The sequence below is a fragment of the Chelonoidis abingdonii genome, chromosome 2 (assembly GCF_003597395.2).
Source record: "Chelonoidis abingdonii isolate Lonesome George chromosome 2, CheloAbing_2.0, whole genome shotgun sequence".
Taxonomy (NCBI): domain Eukaryota; kingdom Metazoa; phylum Chordata; order Testudines; family Testudinidae; genus Chelonoidis; species Chelonoidis abingdonii.
This window is the reverse complement of record NC_133770.1, coordinates 281,342,998-281,360,755: the sequence shown is the minus strand read 5'-3', so window position 1 is coordinate 281,360,755 and position 17,758 is coordinate 281,342,998. Positions and strand designations below refer to the sequence as shown.

Sequence of the window (17,758 nt, the reverse complement as noted above, 5' to 3'; positions counted from 1 at the left end):
AGGGGATTATGGTTGATAAAGGTGTAAGAGCTGATGAAAATATACTTAGGCCATGGTCTACACTACGCTGTTTAATCGATTTAAAGAGCGTAAAATCGAGTTAACGCTGTAACCGCACGTCAAGCACTAACATACGCCCTTTATATAATAGATATAAAATGGGCTCTTATAAATCGATTTCGTAACTCCTGCCCCGACAGAAGGAGTAGCGCTAAAATTTGAATATTAACGATATCAGGATTACGGTTAGTAATGGACGGAAAATACGAACCCGTTTATTGGCCTCGCGGGGTATCAACCAAAGTGCACACATGACCGCAATCTCAAAAAAAAAAAAAAAAAGATATCAAGTTAGTTTGAGAGGATCTGTTTTCCATAAACCCATTTTAGCACCTTATGACTAGAAACTTCTTTATTTTACAAATTATAGGGGTAGCTGTGTTAGGCTGGATCTGTTAAAAGCAACAGTGAGTCCTGTAGCATCTTAAAGACTAACAGATGTATTGGAACATAAGCTTTGGTGGGTTGTCTTTAAGGTGCCACAAGACTCGTTTTTATTTTACATGAACATTTAGATTCTGCAGAATGTGTCAGTACCCATCTGCCCCATGACTCAGTTTCCCCATATTTAAAACAGAGATTAAAAAAAAAGACCTCCAGCACACTTTGAGATCTACCGATAAAAAATGCCAAGTATCCCTGATACTCCCAAGGCTACCCTTCCAGACACTCAACGCTGCCCTTTGTCAGGGTCATTGTCCTAGTGCTGATCCCCCACCCCCCATCACCTCCCATTCCAGGTGGATTTCCAGGTGAAACATGCAAAGCAAAGAGCTCTGCTATTTCGGCCTTCACTTCGCATCTTGGGGCCACACCACAGCATCTCCCTGGCAGGCACAGAGGTGGCGGCAGTGCCACCCCTAGCCTGACCCATGCCAGAGCGAGCTGCAAATGCCTCGGGGGCAACATCTGCACCATGTTTGGGAGCACCCACACTGAGACTAACCTCACTGGGTAACATCACACACAACATCCCATCCACAGCGGGGTGCTCGAGGGGAGCCCTACCAGCCTCTTGCCCATTGCGGGCAGCTTCTCCGTCCCCATACGAGAACCTCACCGGCCCCAACAGCAACAGCCCCCCGCCAATCCCAGCTCTGCCCCATAGCTCGGCCGGGGTGGGGCTCCCGCAAGGCATCGGCCCCTCTACCTGCTGCCAGGGGCTTAGCCCCTGAGGCGGCTCCGCCGGCAGCAGGCCGCGCTCCCCTCCGTCCCTATAGGGACCGCAGCCGCCAAGGGAGGCGACGACTCTCCGCGGCGCAGGCGGGCACCGAGCAGGAACCGACTCATCAGCAGGCGCCTGTGCACATGACCCAGGGCCGCTGGCGCGGGGTGGGCGGGCCGCTGTACGGAGGGCTTCCAGGGAGCGGTGTCCGGGCCTCCTGAAGTGGCTGGCCCGGGGGAAGCCCGGCTCTTTCCTGGCCAGAGAGGGGGCCCGGCCAGCAGCAGGGGCGTGGCTGGCACAGTAAGTGTGGGGGTGGCTTGGCAGGCCCAGGGCACTCTTGGGGAGCTCATGTTTAGGGTGGGGGTGGGGAAGCAGGGACTCTGCCCCACCCCTTTGGAGGGGGGGGTGTTGGGATTTTGGAGAGTGGATAATTGAGGGTTAATTCTGGGGCGAGGGGGTGCTGGGGCTGTGTCCTCGTCCAAGGAACTCTCTGCGGGGGGGCGACTGTGATAGTGGGAGGGTGACAGTGTCATTTTGTGGGTGTTGTTTCCTGGGTGGGGGGGAGGTTGTGTTTGTGAGGCACTGGGGGCCTTTCTCTGATGGAGAGGATAGAGCTCGAGTACCTGAGACTCGGAGGGTTGCCAACCCTCCAGGATTGTCCAGAGTCTTCGGGAATTAAAGATTATGTCATGTGATGATAACCTCCAGGAATACGTCCAACCAAAATTGGCAACCCTGCTTGGGAGAGGCGGGTTTGGTGCAAAGGGAAATTGCTACATGGCAGTGAGGGTAGAGAGGGGGGAAGATGTTTCAGTGCACAAGCCCGAGGTGACAGGTGGGATGAAAGCGAGTTCTTCAGTATCTTCTTGAAACATACTGTACAAAAGGCATTGGGTGCTAAAAGGAGCCTTTAATGTTAATCCAGAATGAGGGCCTTTCTCTGTCCTAGTGAGTAAGATGTAACCACTCTGCAAGTTACTTATTTTGGACTATCAACTGTCTTGTTGATTTTGAAATATTTTAATGTGACATTCATTTAAAATCAAGAAACCATGTTAGACTGATGAGTCGCATTTTTGGAGGGTAGGGTGAGGCATAATTTAAGGCCCAGTCCTGCTGTCCTTTATTTAGGTCCCAATCCTGCAATAAGCACTGTGTGGACAAACTTCTGCACCCAGGCAAAACTCATTCCAGGGCTGTGTACTTAAACAGGAGAAAGACTGGGCCCTTATTAGGTATGTTGTGGTAGAGTAGGTTTAAAGGGGAGGCTGTTAACTTAAATTTAGCTCAACATTTTTGTAAAAAACAAGCTTTTACAAAACCTGAAATCAATACAAAAGTTTCCACAGATGTTTTTAAAAATGAAAACTGTTGTCTTTAACATTGCTGCACTAAATATCTCATAGGGAAAGTGACCATAAATAAAAGTGAAACTGATTCTGTTGATTTCCCTTGGCCAAGCTGAGAGACAGGCAAAAATTAAACAAATTGTTTGTCTCAAGCCTGCAAACAATTAATTTTGATTTCTTATTCATACTTTACATATGATTGTAGTGACTGAAACTATATGAAAAAGGAAGTGATTAGACAGTTGTGATTTAAGAGGCTTTGTTTGAAGGCCTATAGCTTGTTCTCCAGTAACTGTTGTAGCCTACAGGATTGAGCTCAGACTGGGTTTCTGGACACCTAGATTGTCTTCCCACCTCTGTCACTAACTTGCCCTGTCATGTTGGGCAAGGATTGTAATCTTTCTGTGGCTCAGTTAACTCATGTGTAAAATAGAGATAATTATGTTTACCCCTTTTGTAAAAGAGGACTACATATTAGATATATCTCTATCAACTATATTGGAGAGAGATTGTTACTGGTTTACATTAGTATTAAAATACACTGTGCAATACAGTACAGTGAAATAGACTGACACCACCGTGGAGATATATTTATACCCCATATGTAAAATGCTGCAACATATTTGTTTGATTTCTTATAATGTTCTCCCTGGTACAGGAATTTGGCAAATATAAACACTTCATCTGGTTAAGGTGATTTTGTGTTTTGGGGTCTTTTTAATGGGATAAAATTAGATTCCTGACTTGGAGAGAGATCGCTGTGACCTAGAAATGTGAACACAATAGAAAAGGTGTCTGTGTAGCAATGAATAATCTGTACTGGGACCATTATTGATCAACATGCTCATAAATGATCTGGAAAAATGGGTAAACAGTGAGGTGGCAATATTTGCAGATGATACAAAACTATTCAAGATAGTTAAGTCCCAGAAAGACTGCGAAGAGTTACAAAGGGATCTCACAAAACTGGGAGATTGGGCAACAAAATGGCAGATGAAATTCAATGTTGATAAATGCAAAGTAATGCACATTGGAAAACAATCTCAACTATACATACAAAATGATGGAGTCTGAATTATCTGTTAACACTCAAGAAAGAGATCTTGGAGTCATTGTGGATAGTTCTCTGAAAACATCCACTCTGTGTGCAGTGGCAGACAGAAAAGCAAACAGAATGTTGGGAATCATTAAGAAAGGGATAGATAATAAGACAGAAAATATCATATTACCTCTATATAAATCCATGGTACATGCACACCCTGAATACTGTGTGCAGATCTGGTCACCCCATCCCAAAAAAGATATATTGGAAATGGAAAAGGTACAGAGATGGGCGACTAAAGTGATTAGGGGTATGAAACAGGAGGAGAGATTAAAATGACTGGGAATTTTCAGCTTAGAAAAGAGATGACTAAGGGGGGGATATGATAGAGGTCTATAAAATCTTGACTGGTATGAAGAAAGTGAATAAGGAAATGTTATTTAATCTTTTACATAACACAAGAACTAGCAATCACCCAATGAAATTAATAGGCAGCAGGTTTTAAAAAAACAAAAGGAAGTACTTTTTCACACAACATAAAGTCAACCCCGTGGAACTCTTTGCCAGGGATGCTGTGAAGACCAAAACTATAACAGGATTAAAAAAGAACTAGATAAATTCCTGGAGAATAGGTCTATTAGCCAGGATGGGGAGGGATGCAACACCATGCTCTGAGTGTCCCTAGCCTGTTTGCCAGAAGCTGGGAATGGGCAACAGGGGATGGATCACTTGATGATTACCTGTTCTGTTCATTCCCTCTGAAGCACCTGGCTTTGATGACTGTCGGAAGACAGGACATTGGGCTATATGGACCATTGCTCTGACCCAGTATGACCATTCTTATGTAAAAATTAATTCTAATAATAAAAATGTTTAGTACAGAAACTCACCAACGTAATGACCTGTCAAGATAGCAATGTTGTTTGATAACAACCTTGGCAAATAATGCATTTTGTTTTTTACAGTGCAAATATTTGTAATAAAAGATGATAATGTAAAGTAAATACTGTACACATTGTATTCTGTGTTATAATTGAAATCAATATATTTGAAAATGTAGACTATATCCAAAACTATTTAAATAAATGGTAATCTTTTATTGTTTTACAGTATGATTAATCGCGATTAATTTTTTTAATTCTTGACAGCCCTAATTATTTGTAGCTAATATTAGGGGGAGGGATAGCTCAGTGATTTGAGCATTGGTCTGCTAAAACCCAGGGTTGTGAGTTCAATCCTTGAGGGGGCCATTTAGGGGACTGGGGTAAAAATATGGGGATTGGTCCTGCTTTGAGCAGGGGATTGGACTAGATGATCTCCTGAGGTCCCTTCCAACCCTAATATTCTATGATTGACCCTGAGCTGCAATTAGCTCCCATTCATATAAATGTTTATCCACATTGCTGTAGCACTTTTTTTAGCTGTATTGTGTTATAGATCTAAGGTGGCTGTGCTATTCTTAACTCATTTTATAAAGTACTAGCTTGCGTCAGTATCTTGCTTCTGCTGCATGGCTTGTCATCTGCTTTGATCATTTTGCCCTTTAGCGGCTGCCAGAAATGTTTTGGTAAAGGAGATTGTGCTACAATTTCTCATCTAACCTCGGAGTTGGCTTAGCTAAGCACTGTATATATGCAGAAGATACACTGCAGGGTTTATGTACTTCAGAAATTGAGAGTAGATGGAAGATGAAAAATAGTTCTATTACTATAGTTTTTCCAGAGTTGCTTTAATATCTATACACTGAGCCATTTAAAATGTGCTGAATATGCGGATTTTTGTTTTTACAGGTAATTTAAATGGAGCATGTAGTTTCCCAGTTAGACTTCTTTCTCCAAATGACCTGAAGATTGAAACTCAAAACCAGACCGCAATAATATCACTACTCTGTCACAGTCATCTTCATGATGGTTGATTTCCTAGCTGAAAACAATCACTGTGGCCAAGCAATTCTTCGGATTGTCTCTTGTGGAAATGCCATCATTGCGGAACTTTTGAGACTATCTGAGTTTATTCCTGGTGTTTTTAGGCTCAAAGACAAAGCTGATCAACAGAAGTATGGGGATATCATATTTGATTTCAGTTACTTTAAGGTAAATATTACTCTGCCATTGTTAAATCTCTCGTGAACCATCATTTTCTTACTGGAGCACTATTTCTCTAGGGCAGTGTTTCTCAAACTGGGGTCTGCAGACCCCCACTCATCAACTCCACCCCCACCCTCCCAGCGCCTGCTGCGTGCCAGGGATCAGCTGTTCAGCGGCATACAGGAGACTGTGGGAGGGAGGGAGAGGAGCAGGGACGGGGCATGCTCATGGGAGGAGGCAGGGAAGAGGATAGGCAGAGGTAGAGCCGGGGTGGGAAGAGCTGGAGTTGGGGTGGGCCTTGAGGGAAGGAGTGGTGTGGAGTGGGGGCCAGGCCTGGGGCTGAGCCACGGCTTGAGGATCTGCTAAAAATTTTAAATCAAAATGGGAGTCCTCAGGTTGGTGAAGTTTGAGAACCATTGCTCTAGGGTGTTTAAGCCTTTTGGTATGCATGTGTTAAAACTGCCATTCTTGAATAATTAATTGTATTAATTACTATCAAATGTAAGAGTTTAATAAAATTAATTTTATGCTGAATTTGGTATTGGCAATAAATTCACCCAAAGTGAGGTTACAGTGTGGATATGCCTTCACATTAGCTCTTTATTGCTTGAGTGAACTAAATCCAAAAACTTCATATCACACCTTTTCCCCTGCCTTGTTTATTCCTGTGAGTCAGAAACAGAGTATAGTCTAGACCTCGTGTTTGGACAACAGGAATTTGATTTTTAATTCCATTGGATTCAGATCATTTGAAAGGAGGATGTGAGGGGAGAAAAGGGGGATGATATAAAATGCACACTTACATAAGAAATCCCCCAAAGCACTCTTTTTGAAAAGTTGTTGGGTTGTCCCAGCTGAAAAAGTAGAGCTAGGCCTTTATAATTATCTGAAGGATAGTTTAGTACTTAAAATCTCACTTTTGACAGGACAAGCAAATTCTGAGCCTGTAAACAATGGCTGTGTTCCTTCAGGTAGTATCAGGAGATTCCTGATGCATTTCTGGTTGCCTTAACCCTGTTCTCTATCTTCTGCTGCACTGAAAGCTACTTTTATATAACTTCCTTTTAATAGCAGTTCTGTGATGGTTCTTTCTCCATTAGGTCTGTTCGCATGTGCTGAACTAACAACCATATGCAGGATCCATGGCCAAAGAGGAGCCTTTGTTTCCCTTCCTGGGTTTAACTTCTTAAAGTGCTTTCACTTCGCTGTTTTTCCGGGCAGTTTGGGAAGGGATCTTTGCAGTGACTTATTTGCCTTTCTATTTCTGAGAATTGTACAGTTAGGGACCTCTGATCACATAATGGTATTTTATAGAAAGAGTGGTGAGCTCTGAGCTTTGGATGGGGAATCGGGAGCTCCAGTTCTAATCCCATTTATGACCTTATTTTCCTCAGTGTCTAAGGGAGACTGAGGCACAAATAGATTTAAAGTCACATCATCAATTTGGAAATCATACTTTTGTCTAAAATCCTCACTATACAACAGGGGTGGGCAACCTTTCAGAAGTGGTGTGCCGAGTTTTCATTTATTCACTCTAATTTAAGGTTCCGCGTGCCAGTAATACATTTTAGCGTTTTTAGAAGGTCTCTTTCTGTAACTCTATAATATATAACAAAACTATTGTTGTACGTAAAGTAAATAAGGTTTTAAAAATGTTTAAGAAGCTTCATTTAAAATTAAATTAAAATGCAGAGCCCCCAGACCGGTGGTCAGGACCTGGGCAGTGTGAGTGCCACTGAAAATCAGCTCACGGGCCACTTTCGGCACGTGTGCCATAGGTTGCCTACCCCTGGTATACAAGGAACGTCTAAAATCATTATATTTGAAAGAGACTTGAGACAAAAAATGATTTGTTTCAGTTTGTTTACTTTGTGCAATTGGCAGCACTTTATATGCTGTCAGTTTCATTGCTTTACCTGTATTGTCATTCAGTCCTTGTGTCCTGCATGTGTGGATCTTTCACACAGCACCAAGAGAAAAAGAAATTTTTAAAACTCACAAAAATTGCCATGAGGACCTAGGCCGCTGTTAGACTTCAAATATCTTTTTAAGTTACTTATTTTATGAAGTTCAAGTTGACAGCACGCTTTGCAGCTGTTTCCTCCCTTCCTCACCGTCTGTAAATATGTACCTTTGAGGAATAACATGAGGCCCGGGCCTTCTAACACACCCATAGTTCTGCTGCCTTCAAAGAGACAATATGGATTAGAAAAGACTAATTATGTGAGCTGCTGTTTGAAGAATCTGGCACTTAAGGTCATAGAATCCAGCCTTAATATGGGAGGATCAAAAGTATTAAGAGTGGAATTGTGGCTCCACTGACGCCAATGGCAAAGGTCTTCCTGACTTCAGTAGGACCATGTTTTCACCCAAAGTGTTAATTACTCTGTTTGCAGTTTCCGTATAAGAATTCCTAATAAAATGTAAAATCCACCAATCTTTCATTATAGAATTGATTTATAAGTACAAATGTCCAAAATATCTTTTGGGGGAAGATCTAATTGTGAAACCAAAGTTAGTTGAACACACCTTGGCAATGGTCTTTTTTGGTAGTTAAGGTGGATGCAGTTGCTCAATACATAATAATTCATGTACTGTTTTCTACAACAAACAGTCATAATTCTGATCAGTGTTCTTAATAATTTTTAAATCAATTTCCTCTTCTTAGGGGCCTGAGATCTGTGAAGGCAAGTTGGAAGCCAAACCTGAGTTACTGGATTTAGATGAAGAATTTCGTGAAAACAACATAGAAATTTTGACAAGATTTTATCTAGCATTTCAAAGTGTCCATAAATATATTGTAGATTTAAACAGGTATGTGTGTAAGATTTGTTAATGTAGTGACTCCAGTAACTGTATGATCTTAATCGTGTTTTTTTCTGCCAAAATATTTCTGTGTTACTTAATAGCATGACCTGCTGTAATGAACACTGCATTATGCTACTGTCACTGTCTCCAACATGTTGATGGACCTTAGGCAAGTTACTTCACCTGTGCCTCCTTTTCCTTATGAATAAACTGAAAATGATGATTCTTGCCCATCTTCGTAAAATGTTTTTGACATCTGTGGATGAAGGGGGATCTATTATTATAAAATCAATTTTTTGATGTTGCAAAAGAGTATGAGAATTAAAATAAAAAAATTTAGCTTGTACCTCTCTATCTCTGACCGTCAATGGCACTGCTTTCCTAAATTATTTTTTTTCTAAGTAACTACCTTACCCCAGGGTTACTGTTTTAAAAGGCTCATGAAATCATGTAAGCGAGAATTGCCAGAGACTCCACAAAGTCCGGCAGGGACTTTGCCCTAGCTATTGATTTTATGTGGAAGGTGCCCAGCTGCTGTGGTGATGGACGGTACTAGAAAACCCTTTTTAGATAGATATATCCCACTTAACAATTAAGATGAAACCATTCCACTTCCAACTTTGCTCTTGCAAAACAGAATGGAGATCTATTAGAGAAATTTACAATGTTATATTTGTGAGGTGACTTCTGGGCCTCCTGTCAAACAGTCAATGCCCTCTAGACTCCAGTGATGAAGCTCTGATTAACCTTCTGCATAATATGCCCGTCTTTCCTCCGAGTCTGACTAGTTCCTAATTTTTCCTTTCCGTGCTCTGCTCTTTAGGTTACCTCCATCCATAGAGAGGTGAAGGGATGGCTTAAAAAGAAGCAGTTCTCCTCACTTGAATACAGGCCTCAAATCTGCAAGATACTGATTACTCTTCAATCCATTGGCATTAACTGAACCAGAGTACGATCAGTGTGTTGCAGGAGACACTCTGCATTTAGTGGGCTCAGGCTTCCAGTGCGTTCCTTAGATTATTAGGACCTTTCATTCTTTTTTCAGTGCTTGAGAAACTTGTGCTTGTTGAACCTGTGCTAAGTGCACTTCTTTATACCATAGGAGATGTTGTCATAGCCCTATAAGCAGGGCTTCTGCACTCTTCTGTTGACCTTCAGGGGAAACTGCCCCACTTGCTTGTAAGGGCACATCAGTTGAGTAGCAGAGAGTGGGCTCCTTGTGGCGAATGACCTACTCTTGGTTACTGTTTGTAGGTATTTGGATGATCTCAATGAAGGAATTTACATTCAACAAACATTAGAAACTGTGCTTCTTAATGAAGATGGCAAGCAACTTCTAGTAAGTATTTACCAGTTAGTAACCAGTAATATAAACTACATCAACTAGGTTAGTTTGGTATCCACCCTTTCTAAATTTAACTTAAACATATTGCCTTTTGTCTATATTTTAACTTCACAAAATGCATTCAAGATCTGTGGCTCATTTTTTGTTAGGAATCCGTTGTAGGAAATGGTAAGAGGATAAGGAAATGTTTTCATTTTCACTTCATTGTGGTTCAAATCTGATCCACATCATTAGTGATCCAAAACTCACTGCCATCTGCTGACCGTTTAATGGTCACTGTAATATAAGCTGATCATCTCAGACCATTTTAGCAGATCGTTGCCCTCGTCCCATACACAGATCACTCCGCTAGTAAGACAAGTGGGTATTTCTGTAAAGCTAATAAATAAATTGGCAGGGAGAATGATACTTTCTCATAGTTAGCCTTGTTCTCAAGTAGCCATTTCTAATGAACTTTGGCAAGCCCAGATGTGGAAGTAATGCTGAGATACCTCTGTTTAACGGATGAGACAAAACATTGAATCACTGTAATATGGCACTTTTCACAAGATGTAAAAACACTTAATTCGCTTTAAAATATTAATTAAATGGTAAAAGTATGTTAGTGTTAGATAGCATTAATTTGTTAATTCATATTATTTCTCAACAGTGTGAAGCTCTTTATTTGTACGGAGTCATGTTGCTGGTCATTGACCAGAAGATTGAAGGGGAGGTCAGAGAGAGAATCTTGGTTTCCTACTATAGATACAGGTATCCTTGTGCTAGGAGGTATTTGAATGTGGTTTGTATAGTAAAAATGTAGCATGCAGCATATTTAGCTAAGGTTTTTCTTTGTATAGGCATTAATTTAATATGGGATGTGGAGGTATTGGCTCCTGTCCTGCAATCAGATCCACCTGGGTGGATTCTGGTGGCCCTGCAGAGCCTTGTGGACATTGGGGTTACTTCTTTCATGCACCAACATCTGCCTGCACAGATCCAGCTGCTTGCTGGATCCAGTTGCATAAGCAGTACCGTAGACATGTTCTGATTCTGACCTTATGAGGACTTGGACACCTTGGCTAAAATATTTCTGCCTCGAGCTTCAGTACAGTAACCCTCAGCTATCAAACTATAACAAAGTTTCCAAAGGCACAATAAAATTTTTGTGAAATGTACTGAGTTCCAGATACTACATTTATCCCTGAAAATACTTCCCACAGTTATAGCACACTTCTGAATAGTCCAGTCAATAAATAGAGCTGCTAGCTGAACTCAGGAATCTTTGTTAAATCACACAAAATCCTCCAAGAATATTAATCTAACCCCTTTCACCAGTAATATGTTTGCTAAAAGGAAAAAAAAATGTTTGTTTAGTCCTTAAAGGAATCCTCACACCTCAACTGGTGTCTCTTCAAACGTTCAGACATAAGAAAGTAGAGTGGAAATTCTCATTTCCAAAATATGAGGGTGAGGCAAGAAAGGGAATTCAGAAGTAAAAGAACATGTCAGATTCATCTTCTGAATTGAATGCTTTCTGTTTCTATCCTCTGTGAGCTATGAATAAGGTTCTCTGTTTCATTCATGCTTTGTACCTTTAGTTAGTATTTCAGTATAGGTATCTATAGCTGCCCTTCCTTGGTAAGGGGAAAATAATGTTTGGTTTTTTGTTTTTGTTTTTTAATGGGTCAGTTCATGTAGATACATTTTCTTTTATAACTTAGTGCTGCTCGATCTGCTGATTCCAATATGGATGATATATGTAAGCTGCTTCGAAGCACTGGGTACTCAAGCCAACCAGGAGCTAAAAGGCCTCTAAACTATCCTGAAAGTTACTTCAGTAGGGTACCCATAAGTGAAACATTCATTAGCATGGTTATTGGCCGCTTGAGATCTGATGACATATATAACCAGGTGAGTAAACCAGTGGGTTTTGGTGCTCTTAAGGGGTTTCAGTTAATAAAAAGGCACTTTCTTGACCCTATTGGTATATTCGGAATTTGTTCAGTTTATCAATGTAGAAGTGAAGGAATACAATTCTCCATACTCTAGTTCAGTGGTTCTCAAACTTTTTTTTTTTTTCGCGGACCACTTGCTGAGGGTCTTGGCGGACCACTTAATGATCTTTCCAAATGTTCTTTGTACCGTTAGTTAACTATTGTAAAGTGCTTTGGATAAAAGCACTGTATATAAAAAAACTTAATAATTAACGTTATTTTGTTCTACAAATAAAAGCACACAACTCATATTTTAATATCAGTAGTCTTACCTTTCTAATGTGATGGATGTGCCTTCTTTCCCTTACTGCAGCATCTCCCGAGCTGGGGCTGTGAAGGAAGGGAGGTCTCTTCCCCCTCCACAGCAGCCACAGAGCTGAGGCTGGGAAGGAGAGTATCATAAGCATAATTCCTAATTCTGAACCTTAGAGTCCAAAATGTGGGTGCCTGCATGAAACCTCCAAGCTTAATTACCAGCTTGGATCTGATAGTGCTGCCACCAGCCAAAAATTTCCAGTGTTTGGGCTCACTCTGGGCTCCCCAAACTTCCCTGGGGGACCCCAAGACTCAGATGCCTGGTCTTACCCAAGGGAAATACCACCCTCCCCTTGTCTTCTCTTTACTTCGCCCCCAGGCTTCCGCCTCCGTGGGTTCATCCTGGAAAGATAACTGACTTAAAACTCCATTGAATAACAAAACAGAGAGAGGGCAAATTTACCTCCCCCCTCTTCTTTTCCCCTCCCGTCTTTCCCTGAGAAGGACCGTAATCGGCACAGGGATTCTACCCCTAGAGCTTCACTAGAAAAGAAAATCCAACAGTTTTAAAAAGAAACTAGTTATATAAAAGAAAGAAAGACATAACAATGCTCTCTAGTATCAAGATAACAATATTACAGGGTCAATTGCTTTAAACGAAAAAGTGAATGCAATACCAGCCTTATTCATAAAAGAAAATACATTTTCAAACTTCCAGCAGACTGACAACCTGTAATACACAAAAAAAACAAATAAAGAGACCTTTGTTTTCTACTTTGTATCCACAACTGGAACCTGAAGATTAGAAGCTTGAAGATAGAAATCCGGAAATAAAGTGTGGGGATCCCCCCCCCTCCGTCATCTCGTAGGCCAAGAGCCCAGATAAAAGACACACACATAAGGGGCAACAACACCCAACCTTCCTCCCTGAGCTTTTAAAAATCCGGTTTCGTGATTGGTCCTCTGGTCAGGTGTTTGGTTCCCTTTGTTAACCCTTTACAGGTAAAAGAAACATTAACCCTTAGCTATCTGTTTATGACAGAGAGCCATCTCTCCCCAGCAGCCGCAGCCCTGGAACTGAGGAAAGTCACCTCTTTCTCTGGCCGCCGGAGCCCTGCACATCCCAAATTCCCCCCCACCCCCTCGTCTCATTCCACTGCCCCCTCCCACCTATCTCCTATTCCCCCTCAAGGCCACCGCCTCACCTTTAGATGTGCATATTCCCCAGGATCCAGGCACATAATTAGTGGAGCCATACTTGTGCGGCTCCACTAATTAGGTGGGTGGCCGTTCATTCTCTCATGTGCAGCTGCCCAGGTGCGCACCTTAAAGGGAACTATCCACGGGCCACCAGAATGGAGCTCACAGACCAATAGTCTAGTTACCTTGTGCTTGGATTATTGCAGTCTCTGCCTCTCTCTGATACTAACCTCACTCGCCCCACCGACTCCCAGTCCCTGAAAATGCCTCCCTCCTGGCCCACTCCTTCCAGTCCATCTTTAGCACTTTGCTTCAGGCATGCTCTCCCCTGCCTTTGAATCATTTACAACAAGGTAATATTTTTATAAAATCTGGATAGCATCTGTAAATTGGCTTGCATATTCTAGTGAGATGCAGGATGTAAAGGGCTCAGTATAATGAATGGATGGATTTGAGACTTACATGCCCAAGATACTCAAATGACGGGTGATAGCCTTATCCTGTGAATTACTGTGCTCTTAAGTGCACCATACTAATATTTGCATATGCTTTGTTTTTTCCACATTTTAGGTTTCTGCATATCCATTACCAGAGCATCGCAGCACTGCTCTGGCTACTCAAGCTGCCATGCTGTATGTGATTCTCTATTTTGACCCTTCCATTCTTCACACTCAACAAGCAAAAATGAGAGAGATAGTAGATAAATATTTTCCAGATAACTGGGTAAATACTGTTGTTGTTCTTACACTACATGCTTTATTTAAACCTGCAGTGCAACTTTTATTTGGAGTGCCTTTTTGAAGCGTGCCTTGTAGAAAATACTGTTTTAGAGAATAGAATAGGAACTCCTTTAGGGAGATTAGATTATGCTTTGTTTGGAGCATGTTGATTGAGTAAAGGACACAGTAAAATATCTCTTGTGAATATTAGTCGCTATGAACATACAGTTCATTTATGGTCAAGTGCAGATGGAATAGAAGCTTCCACCTGTTACCTTTGATGGAGATCTCTGTCCCTACAGCTTTACTTACAACTAAGAAGAGAGTCTTACTAAACAAAGAAAAGTGGAAACAAGTGATTTTACAAATGTCCAGTCGCTTCCAATTTTGTTTTGCATGAGCAAGATAGAAAAAGACAAGGAGAAGTGGAAAAACTAATAATAGCAGGCACTGTAAGAAAGAATAGGAACTGTAGCTTCTAGACACAAGTATGCTACTTCCATTGTCTTTGTGGAAACTACATGCTAATATCTGAAGGGAGAATTTAGCATTATAGGTTTTCAAGGATGCTACCATCTTTCACTCCACAATGATGCAAATATTAAATGGCTGACTGTATGATGGAATGATCAGTTGATAGAGCCTTCCACTTCTAGGCTGGATTCAAATCAGCATTTAGTGGTTAGTGAATGAAAATCTTAATCTTTAAAGGACATTCAGTAATTTGTGAAATTAGTGATCCAGTGGTTTTAGGCAGGTCCCCACTTCACACAAAACACGATCACAATGAGCCCTAATGAACTCTTTGTATTCTTGGGATGGGACCGAGGATTGATGGGGAAAATACACAGAGCTGTCCACTCACTCCTACAGATGATCCTACCAGCTCAGAGTGGAGATGTTTTGTAGTGAAGTTTCACTGCTGCTGCCCTATTCTGTCTATAACTTGGGGTTTCCACCTCCAGTCAAGCACCTTACATGATCCTAAAAATGAAAAGCGCCCAGTGAACTTAATCACACTTCAGCTTCTCAGATTTTTAAAGGAGCCTAAATAAGTTAGGCACCCAACTCCCTTTGGCTCCTTTTAAAGACCCATCCTCTGTCTGAAACCATTGTGCCTACTGCTGTTACAAGTAACAGCTCACATTAAACTTAAAGCATGAGGAAAAGAGAGGTGTTCTCAGTTCATCTGGTTTATGCATTTGACATCCCTTTGTGTATGGTCCAGTCCTCTGTTGCTTGTGTGGGGCTTTCACACAGCAACAAGGGGGCTGGGGGTGGAGAGAGGGAGGAAAAACAGGAAAAGGTGATTGCAAAGTCCTAGAAAATGATAGAAACACTTTGTCCTTGAAATTAAATGAAACTGCTATAAATTCACTTTTTAAAAAACTGACTAGATTTCAAATGGCCACTGTCCTTTCTAATGAAAGGAAGAGTCTAAGAATCAAGGATTTCCAATGAAGGTGAAGGGAAGAAGGATGTGGCCTAGACATTTCTTTTGTGTGTAGCTCATCTGTATGTGAGGTTGAGTACAGATTAATTAGTTTCTAACATTCTAACCCATGAACTACCTTGTTCTGTTCATGCTTCTAGGTGGAGAACATTTCTCTTCCATAATAATGACCACAACTTAAATTTTGTTTCTGCTTCCATCCTTAGGTTATTAGTATTTATATGGGAATCACTGTAAATCTAACTGATGCATGGGAACCTTACAAGGCTGCAAAAACTGCCCTCAACTACACATTAGATCTTGCAAACATCAAAGAGCAGGTGAGTAAATACAAGTTTTATATTCATGGTAAGATTCAAGTTGTGTGGGTATTTCACATGTATTCCATTTGTTTACTAGCACATGGATCCTGTTTCTCTAATGCATAACTTGGGTGAGTCAACATTGAGAATGGCTTCAAGTCTCCAAGTCTGAACCCTCTGTAGTAAATATTTAAGTGTCTCTTCCTCATAGTTCCGGTGCTCTGAGTAGAGTTCATAGCTGCCGACAGCCAACATCATGTTATGCACTACTCGAGATCCTTTACTAAGGGATTTAGTCTCTTGTTTGGAGCTGAGCAGAGAATCTGTCCCTTTGCTAGTCAGAAATTATCTTCATGAAATGTTTATAATCACTAGTCTGCAGAACGGTTACAAAATATAAAAGTATACCATAGCACAAAAAAGTTGTCTGCTTATTTATGTTAAACTTTCATGTGACTCTGACTTCAATGGAACTATCCATACACTTAAAACTAATCACATGTGGGATTGAAATCAACAGCAGTGAAGTTCTTAGTGGGATGTTCAAAAGCGCCTACGCACCTATCTGCATGTTTAGATACCTACATATATACAACTGTCCCAAGATGGAGCCCCCAACTATCATGTGCAAGAAATAATCACCTTGATATTAAATGAAACTGCTAGAAATTCACTTTAAAAAACTGACTGAATTAATATTTGCAAACATATTTTCCTTAATCTGTTAATACAGCCAACAACTGATTTAGAGCAAATATTTCCAATTTTACAGTGTATTTTATTACTGCTTTGTTCTTTCTAATGGATGGACAGTAAACTTTTCATTGTGAGCTGGGTGGTTCTACCATTTTTAGGTAAAATTTTTGAAAGCATATAAGTAACTTAGGAGCCAAAAATCCAGGTTCCTAAACCACTTAGGCATTTTTAAAAACGTTGTCATTCATGTATAGATCCACGACTCTAGATGCTAGATTACATTATCTCACAACTCAATTACAAAGTCTGCCTTGAACTGTGTTCCCTGGCCATCCCCAGAGAAACTGTGTGGATAGTGAATTTACAGCATGTTACTTGACTCATACTCACTCTGTGCTCATGCTGTGCTGCACATAGCAGATAAATGATGTTTCCTTGTTCCATATTGATGAAAGAATTGTATATTCAAAGGCAAGCCGGTATGCTACTGTCACGGAGCGTGTGCACACTCAAGTGCAGCAGTTTCTCAAAGAGGGCTGCCTGAGGGAGGAGCTAGTGCTGGATAATATTCCCAAGCTGCTCAACTGCTTAAGAGACTGCAATGTTGCAATCCGTTGGCTGATGCTTCACACTGCTGACTCGGGTAAGGCTATGCACTGGGCTTTTAGTACAGAATTCTGTATGTTAGATGATGACTGGAGCTCTTTTTTTTTTTTAATGTTGGCATCATGGAAGCAAGCGGAGTTTCAACCATTGCTTTCAGTCACTTGCAGAAGTGGTCTTTTACTAACCCACTTCTTGAAATTTCACCTCAGAATAGTATCCATGTCATGTGTTTATTCTTACAACCAGACACAGACCTAAAAACTTGAATGTGAAATCATGATTCTGTGGAACTAGCCCATGCAGGTTGAACCATATGAGCAGGGAGACTGGCTTATTTCTTCTGCTATGCTATTTAACAAAGTACCATTTTCAGGGTGTTGCATCTAACTTTTTAATGTCATGGTATCGCACATCCTTAGAAACCAAAAGTTTTGTTATGTTTGTACAGTGTCTAGCACCAGAGGGCTTACAACTCTAGGTATTTAAAAGAAAACAAACACCTAATAATAATAATACAGTGTCTGCATCAAAAGAACCATCACAGCTAAAAAATGTGCCTTTGCAATCTCAGCAGAGCAAACAAAACCTGAATGTACCGTGAGACTTAGCTATGTTCTCAACTACAGATAGTCCCTCCAAGTCAGGGGTGAGGTACATTGGTAGAGCACCGGGAGAACCTTCCACTGCCACTATTC

General features: G+C 41.0%; 2 protein-coding genes across 5 annotated transcripts in view; one reads left to right on the top strand and one right to left on the bottom strand.

Annotated features, from left to right (window-relative positions):
- Nucleotides 1-1,327, bottom strand: part of NSMCE2 (NSE2 SUMO ligase component of SMC5/6 complex) — a 265,984-nt gene extending 264,657 nt beyond the window's left edge. For 3 of the 4 annotated variants that reach the window (XM_075063236.1, XM_032783338.2, XM_032783336.2), the window contains exon 1: nucleotides 1,211-1,327. The gene's annotated coding sequence lies outside the window, so the exon portion shown is untranslated. The remainder of the gene's footprint in view (nucleotides 1-1,210) is intronic. The other variant, XM_032783337.2, reaches the window with a different exon arrangement.
- Nucleotides 1,328-1,369: 42 nt separating this feature from the next.
- WASHC5 (WASH complex subunit 5) overlaps nucleotides 1,370-17,758 on the top strand; it is a 38,813-nt gene continuing 22,424 nt past the window's right edge. Inside the window, exons 1-9 of the mRNA XM_032783333.2 lie at nucleotides 1,370-1,525; nucleotides 5,407-5,709; nucleotides 8,372-8,517; nucleotides 9,766-9,850; nucleotides 10,506-10,606; nucleotides 11,560-11,749; nucleotides 13,858-14,010; nucleotides 15,666-15,779; nucleotides 16,929-17,100. Coding sequence (XP_032639224.1) covers nucleotides 5,521-5,709; nucleotides 8,372-8,517; nucleotides 9,766-9,850; nucleotides 10,506-10,606; nucleotides 11,560-11,749; nucleotides 13,858-14,010; nucleotides 15,666-15,779; nucleotides 16,929-17,100 — 1,150 coding nt within the window. The 5' untranslated portion in view covers nucleotides 1,370-1,525; nucleotides 5,407-5,520. The remainder of the gene's footprint in view (nucleotides 1,526-5,406; nucleotides 5,710-8,371; nucleotides 8,518-9,765; nucleotides 9,851-10,505; nucleotides 10,607-11,559; nucleotides 11,750-13,857; nucleotides 14,011-15,665; nucleotides 15,780-16,928; nucleotides 17,101-17,758) is intronic.